This window comes from Solanum pennellii, chromosome 9, assembly GCF_001406875.1.
Source record: "Solanum pennellii chromosome 9, SPENNV200".
NCBI classification, from domain to species: domain Eukaryota; kingdom Viridiplantae; phylum Streptophyta; class Magnoliopsida; order Solanales; family Solanaceae; genus Solanum; species Solanum pennellii.
The window spans coordinates 4,942,100-4,949,895 of NC_028645.1; the positions used below are offsets into that span (position 1 = coordinate 4,942,100).

Consider the following 7,796-nt stretch of genomic DNA (forward strand, 5'->3'; position numbering starts at 1 on the left):
CTCATGCCCCCCCCCCCCCCACCACACACACACACCTACCCCTCCCCACCGAACACACTGTTGTGAAATTCCTACTAGGTAAACTGTGGCGAAATAAGTAGAGCTTAACCTAGCTTAATCACACAGTCATCATCAAATCTCGACTCATTTTGCTTTGTTGCTGCATTCTTTCATTTCTAGGCTTTATTTGGGAAATCCCAGAATATTTGTCGACTTTACTTGAATTAATTTGAGCAAAAAACTTGTGGGGTTGGTAGAAAATGGCTGGTTGTTCATCAGGTATCAGGTCATATCAGTTTACATCTCTGAAAAATGAAATCTTTATCATGGGGTCCATAAAAGACTCTAACTTTACGTTTGTTAAGAGACAAGATTTTGTGGGTATGAGGAAAATCGGTTATTTGGTTTGTCAGAAGACTTACAAGTCAAGATTTTTGGTTAAGAGTTCATTGAATCCAGAGGGTAAATCAATATCTGGTGTTAGTGTAGAGACAGTACTCAAAGAGAATGATACTTATTCTGTTGGGAAAGATGTAAGTATTCTTGATGCTGATAATGGTGGTGCTGGGGAGGGAGATTTAGCTATTGGGAATGGTGGAAATGGGAAATACCCTGGTGGTGGTGGTGGCGGCGGAGGTGGTGGTGGAGGGGACAATGGTGAAGGTGATGATGAAGAAGATGAATTTGGGCCATTACTGAAGTTTGAGGATGTGATGAGAGAGGCAGAGGCTCGTGGGGCTACACTTCCTGCTGATATGATAGAGGCTGCAAAGAGTGTTGGGATCAGGAAGCTACTTTTGCTTAGATATTTGGACTTGCAGGTAAAAATTGATTAGGTGAAAATGATTAACCTGCTTACAAAATGGTTTATTGGAAATGTGCATTTTGATTGTATCTTTGATTGGCAAGTCGTCTTTTCGTGAATGTAGGGGTCAGCTTGGCTCGGCGCTGCAATGAGGTCGTGTGCTATGCTGCGGAACAGAATGTTGGCTGATCCATCATTTCTTTTCAAAGTTGGAACTGAGGTTTGTGTAAAAGCTTGATTTTGATATTGCTGTTCTGTAAATAAATCATTGAGCTGTAGTACAGTAGAAATAGTTGCTCCTCGAGCTACTGCTATTAGTGTGCATCGTGTTGTGTCTGTGATTCTGTTTACATATCTTACGACTTGGAGCAATTTGTTATATAACCATGCTAAACTTGCATTACACGTGGTGAATTTCTATGGACCTTAAAATCACGCGGCATCTTACCTACTGTTCATTGTTTTTTTGTTTCGTTGTGATTTTATACTTGATATGCCTTTTAACTTTGAATTCATGGGTTCCATTGGTTCTGTGATGTAGATAGTCATTGATACTACTTGTGCAACAGTAGCAGAAGTTCAAAAGAGGGGCAAAGATTTTTGGGCGGAATTTGAATTGTATGCTGCAGATATGTTGGTTGGTGTTGCTGTCAATGTAGCTCTAGTTGGGTTGCTAGCACCATATGCTCGAATTGGGCAACCTTCTGTATCTCAAGGTTTTGTTGGTCGTTTTCAGAGAGCTTATGGAGCACTTCCAAGCAGGTTTTGACTTCTGCAATCCGTGTGATATTATTGCATCTAATTTGAGCACTATTTAGAAGATTTTCACTTTAATTACTCCTCTGCTGCAGCGTTTTTGAAGCTGAAAGGCCAGGGTGTAGATTTTCATTGAATCAGAGAATTGCTGCTTATTTTTACAAGGTAAAACTTGCATAATTGAAGTATATGCTATAAATGGATTGCATTATGCCTGCTTACATATATCATTCTCTCCTGTTCCTAATAGTTCTTTTCATAAATGCATTCAATTGTGTAACTTACAGTTCTTCATATTTCTTTAGGGCATTCTATATGGATTCGTTGGGTTTGGATGTGGTATTATTGGCCAAGGAATTGCAAATATGATAATGACTGCCAAGCGGTTTGTTTCTCTCTGATATCACTAATACTACTATTATGGCTATTATTTGTTGTTGTTGTTGACTGTTGTATTTCCTGGTTTAGTTTACATAGATGCTGCTTGAAGATATTATAAATTTCTGTCTTACTCCTTCCTGGATTTGAACTCGGGATTCATCGGGAACCAATGATCATACGTTTGGATATTTCACAAACTAGAATTCTTCATTTCGAAACTCGAACCCCTAAATGTTGCCTTGTTTTAAATTAGTGTTCTACTTCTCCAGTTAGATATGTATATTTGAGTGTCAAGATACAGGGAGGACCCACGTGGAGCCCTATGGGAGTTCGAGCAATCATTGTCTTTGATGTGGAACTTTTATTTTATTTGAACAACTAATACGACAAAAAATATTATTAAGTCTGAAACTAACCCGATTTCTAATACAAACACTGATATATATACATTGTTATCGCTGAATACAAATTACAAATATAATACACACAACAAAATAATTACATACTAATTACGGATAGATTAACATAGAAGAAGGTAACTAGAAGGGGATGAGATACTAGAAGAGAGATAAGGGATGAGAGATAACTGAAAGTCAAAGCTCCGACATAATTTTCATAACCGTTCTTCTAACTCCTAGTCCTTTTTTTAGCAGATGGTTATTGGGCCTGGATCCCAAATAAAAGTCTCTAATAGCCCATAGGCCCTTACAGAGTCAACTTGATTCACAACAAAGTCAGCACCCATGAACAAAATAGTCTGGTGGGTGCTTTGGTTTGGAAATGCAACAGGGAGCTCCATACCTCTAGCTGTCGCAGGATTGAATCCTTCTCTAGACCATTTTGATACTAATCCCCTCAATGTTTTAATTTCTCTCCTTCAACTTTATTTGCTTCATTTTAACTTTTCTGCTTTCCATTTTATTCTTTCTCAAATTTCGTGATCCATTCTTCTCTAAAAATGAATTGGTCTTTTCCTTTTCTTCTTTTATTTTACTGCTGTTTTTCTTTAATTTCTTTCCCTCCAAACCAAAACAAACAATTCATCTTCTCCGATTATAGAAAAATCATGTACAGTTTAAACCTTTTGTAGTTAAATAAGAACTCTATCTAAAGCTGATAGCTTTACGCTGACGTCATGTTCTATCATGCATCCGTTTACTTGGTGTAGACACCCGATGCATGTAATTTTATACTGATATTATTTATTGTGTATTCAGTGTACGAAAATCGTGAAGGATAATTGTGAATAAGTTCTCCTTTTTAATTATAAAGCTAATTATAGTATGTTGTTAAATGTTTTCACATTTAGTTTTTAATTATTTGTGTGCTTAACTTTGTGGCTGTGGCAACTGTTGCTAAAGAGAGTGGACACCCATTACTTCAAAATTCAAGATCCGCCATTATCAGGATATCAGATTTTTTTTTCCTTTGCACAAAGAAGATATTACATTTTCACTGTTTTTCGATGAACTAGTTCTAATACCTGATATATAGGGACTAAGGAGGTAACTTTAGGAACCAAACCATTGCAATTTTTTTCACCCGTTCTTTCCTAATCCGGATTGAATGGCTGTTTTGCCATCCTCTGGTTTTGTTTTCTGAATGAGAGTTGTGGATGTGTAAGAGACAATGGTTATACAATTCGGTGGAGGACAAGGTCAATGAAAAAGGCCTTGGTGGTGTTTAGAGAGGAGGGGACAGGAGCAAGGGGATGGTGCGTAGATTCAAAATGGATCTGTCACAGAGAAGCTTTCCTCAGACAAGATAGGCAAGTAGCTGTTAGTCTGTAGACCCGTTGAAGCAAGCCCATGGTGCTTCACTGCTTTGATAAGGAAGAAGGAATCTTATCAACTGTAATTCTGGTTGGGCATGGAAAACTGCTGGAGTTTAAACTGAAGGATCTGAGAATAATTCTTTTGCCCTCATAGACAAGTACATATGTAATGTTAGTCTCGATGGTCATGAGCCCACACAAGACCGAACAAACCTGTTGAAGATATGCATAATGGGTCAAGCTGTTGTATCAACAGGGATATAAGGGAAACAAACTAATGGCTATGGGTTCATGTAAGAGACCTAGGCTTATATCTGTCTCCATGTTCTGCCCTAGCAAATTTTAGTAAGTTCAGGATGTTGCTGGGAACAACATTGGTGAATGTAGCCCAGTAAGAACATTTGTGAAGGAAAGAGATAAAATATTGTTGGCAAGAAGGAAGTAAGAAGATTGTGGGGGTACCAACACAATGTGGCTAATCAAAATTCACAAGAAGGCTGGGTGTGAAAAGAAAACCTTTCAGCCAGTAAGTGAAGGATGGCTGCTTAAAGAAGTGGTATGATTACGATTGATGAGATAGAGCTCAAAAGAGGGGCATGAAGCATCATCTCCTTGGATTTTTCTTTGAAGAAGGAAGAATTCAACGGTGAACAGACTGGATACCCTCATTTTGCAATTCCACTAAGCTACTGTTTGAGTGACGGTGCAAGCATCAATATTAATTGATCAAAAAAGTAAAAACCATAGCACCCAAGGGTGTAGTCTAGTTGCCCGTGAAGTGGTTGTAGAACCATGAGGTATCAGATTTGTATCTCAACGGAGGCGAAAATACTGCATAGATGATTTCTTCTCATCTACCGAGCCTTGGTGTGTAGAGGTAGAGCTACCCGGTACCTGTGCTGGTGGGAGGTAGCAGGTTCCAGTTTCAACTTAAGTTCCGAATTAGTGGATGCTGCCAAAGAGAGTGGCAATGCCATATGCAAAATAGGAAGGCTGGAATAGTCAAGGTGCATAAGCTGGGATGGACATGACCATCGTCTAAAAAGAGAGTAAACCAGGAAAGAAGTGACTGTAATATCTTCAGTATCCATAGTCAAAAAAATATGATTTAGTATCTTGTACAGAGTCTTTAAGTTTCAACTGGTGTTTTACTTTTTTTATTATAGAATTACCTTTTTTTTAATCTCGTCTTTGCATGGTGTCTTGTTTACTAATGCTGATGGAAAAATTTATTCCGACAAGTAAAAGAATCAGGGGAAATCAGGTTTGCTGATAGTAACTGAATTATGAGAAGTCGAGGTGACCTTGTGGATTTTATGGGTTGACCCATTGCACTGAAGTAGATACATCTATTATATTTCTTTTATCTGATATGTATCTCTTCATCTATTTCTTAACTGGTTCATATTAAGTTAAATACCTTTCCCTAAATTTTGATGGTTTTCTCAGAAACCATGTCCTTGTCTAACCCTTTCCTGATTCATCACAAGTGGTGTGCTCTCCCAGCATCAAAATCTTTATGGGACATCACTTGATTAGTGATGTCCGAAAGGGCTATATTAGATTGGTCAGCTAGTCATACTGGTGTAGTGTGTTGTAGTGTTCTCCCAGTTATTTCATAACTATAAAAGGATCAAGAAATCGGACTGGCTGATGATATTACACGAATATCAAAAGTAGAACCTTGAAAGCTAAGTTTTTAAGGAATTTTTGTTAGGCACAACAATTTTATTAATCTTTAGGTTCTACATTTCATGGTTGAACCCCCGAGGTTGAGCGGAGTCCACTGCAGATTTACTTTCCTGCAGCTAATAATTTGTGTAGTGTGACAGTTTGATGCATGAGTCTGTATATGCTGTTATCGTTGATCAAAGTAGATATTATATTTCTTTTAACATGTTTGTATATCAGGAGCGTCAAGAAATCAGAGCACGATGTTCCTGTTCCACCTCTTGTAAAGAGTGCATTACTTTGGGGTACGCCTTCACTTCATTCCTATATGTTCCTGCTTTTGATAATAAATTTCCAAACCTTTATCACCAGCTACATTATGTATGCTGTGTGCTTTACTTTTTCTGTTTCCTGTTTATCTCTTTCCAGCTCTTCCTGTATATTATCATTGAGTTGTCTTGTTGAAAATTCTAGACTGTATTATAGTACTTGTTAGTTGTTACGTTGAAATGCTGAACTACTTCCATTGAGACCATCTTCTGGTAATTTAACGATTCCTTGCATCATATAGCATTTTTCCACAAAATGAATTTAAGTCAATGATGATATTGCATGACATAATATTGAAGTATAGGGGAGATTTACAAATTTTCGTAGTCAATTATGATATTGCAATTTGTGTGAGTGATGAAGCAATCAAGAAATCACATGTTTCTTTTCAAAATTTGACCTTATATCTGGTAAAGGTTGAAAAATTTGGGTTTCGGGGTGGCCCAGTGGTTTGGGCTTGGGACTTCCATATTGGAGGTCTCAAGTTCGAAACCCTTTACTAGAGAAAGTAAGGAGCTTGCCTTCTGGGTTGAGCTCGTCGCACCGGACTTGCCTAGTGCAGGTTATCTCTCCTATGTGGTTTGCGAGCATAGGAGCGGGGGTTTTATCCTGTGCACACCCCAAATGGATAGCGGCTGCAGATTTCTCTTGTCGTCAAAAAAAATTAAAATTTTGGACTTGAATCTTCAAATTGTAACTTCCACTTCCTATCTTCTGAATAAAGTAAAATGCACATTCTATTCTAGTGTTTCTTGAATCATGTTGCATTTTAGCTTCCTTGATGCATCGTCATTGCAAGCTGCATTTTTTTCTATGACCTCCATCTTACCTGCCTGTCAGCTCCAATTTGATTTCTGGATCTGTTATGTTAGGTGTCTTCCTTGGAGTTTCTTCAAACACCAGGTTACAGATTGTGACCGGATTAGAACGTCTGGTTGAATCTTCTCCAATGGGAAAGCAGTTTCCGCCTGTTGCAATGGCATTCACAGTTGGTGTGCGATTTGCCAACAATATATATGCTGGAATGCAGTTTGTGGACTGGGCGAGGTGGAGTGGTGTGCAGTAACTTTATGCTTCTTTTCTCTTTCGGGCATTCTCAGCGAGGATCATCAGTGTTTCTTCACTCGAAATCAAAACCTTAAGAGTTAGAGATGGAGGCGACTTATAACTAAGCCAACTAGTTTTGTCACTTGTTTGTGCTTCTAGCTCAATAATTCCATCCTTGTTGTATTCTAGTTGATGAAGTGAGTTTTGGTTACATCAAATATCAAAGGAAACATGTTTGCTCCATGTGATGTGTGAGCTTGAGACACGTGACGAGTTCGAATCTTATATTTAAGTGGGGAAGGATGGTTCTATTATCGTTGAGTTTCTAATCATAAATGATTCTAATTTTATGATTTTGAAATAAAGTAGAAAATAGCCCTCTTCAAAAAGACATTTCAAACTAGTCATTCATGTCTCGTTATATGTGATATTCTTTTTAAAAGTGGAATATATTTTAGTGTAAATTAGGTATATAGCATTTTTTATAGTAATATTCTCAAGTTATAGCACTAGAGTTTGAATTTCATTGTATAACATTTAATATCTCAAGTTATAGCATTTTAAAAAAATATATAATGTTAATTTTAAATTATTAAAAAGAGTTGTTAAAATAAAAAATAAATTAAAAAAACGAACAAAATAATAATGGAAAATGGGATCTTTTATTAAATAAATTAAATATAATTATCAATTACTGTTAATAAATTAGCACGTTTTAAGGGATTTTAAATTTTTTTAGATTAGTTAGTTGCCTTAATTCTCTCAAATTAGTTTAAATGATATTAATTTTTTATTTAATTCCTTGAAAAGCTCTACCAAATTGGCATGAACGTACATGTCATTTTGTTTTCCAAAATTTCATAATCTTTTTGAGATTTGCAGATTTTATTTTCATTTTTTATTAGTAGTTGAATAAATTTTGGCGTTGAAAACAATTTGATTTGATTTGATGGAGAACAATGTGTCGATATTAATAAAACATGGTGGAAAGTGGAATTCATCATATTGATTTTTGTTATGATTTGTTGTTTT

General features: G+C 36.7%; 1 protein-coding gene across 1 annotated transcript; it reads left to right on the top strand.

Annotated features, from left to right (window-relative positions):
- Nucleotides 1–6: 6 nt before the first annotated feature.
- LOC107031515 (protein RETICULATA, chloroplastic) lies at nt 7–7,093 on the top strand. The gene is made up of 7 exons (XM_015232921.2): nt 7–821; nt 930–1,025; nt 1,347–1,567; nt 1,657–1,726; nt 1,867–1,946; nt 5,628–5,692; nt 6,590–7,093. The coding sequence occupies exons 1-7, from the start codon at nt 261–263 to the stop codon at nt 6,781–6,783; spliced, it is 1,287 nt and encodes a 428-aa protein (XP_015088407.1). The 5' UTR covers nt 7–260; the 3' UTR covers nt 6,784–7,093.
- Nucleotides 7,094–7,796: the final 703 nt, after the last annotated feature.

Coding starts and splice junctions, on each gene's coding strand:
- LOC107031515 (XM_015232921.2), top strand. CDS start 261: ATGGCTGGTTGTTCATCAGGTATCAGGTCATATCAGTTTACATCTCTG. Junction 1,727..1,866: donor TTGCTGCTTATTTTTACAAG/GTAAAACTTGCA, acceptor ATATTTCTTTAG/GGCATTCTATATGGATTCGT. Junction 1,947..5,627: donor ATGATAATGACTGCCAAGCG/GTTTGTTTCTCT, acceptor TTTGTATATCAG/GAGCGTCAAGAAATCAGAGC.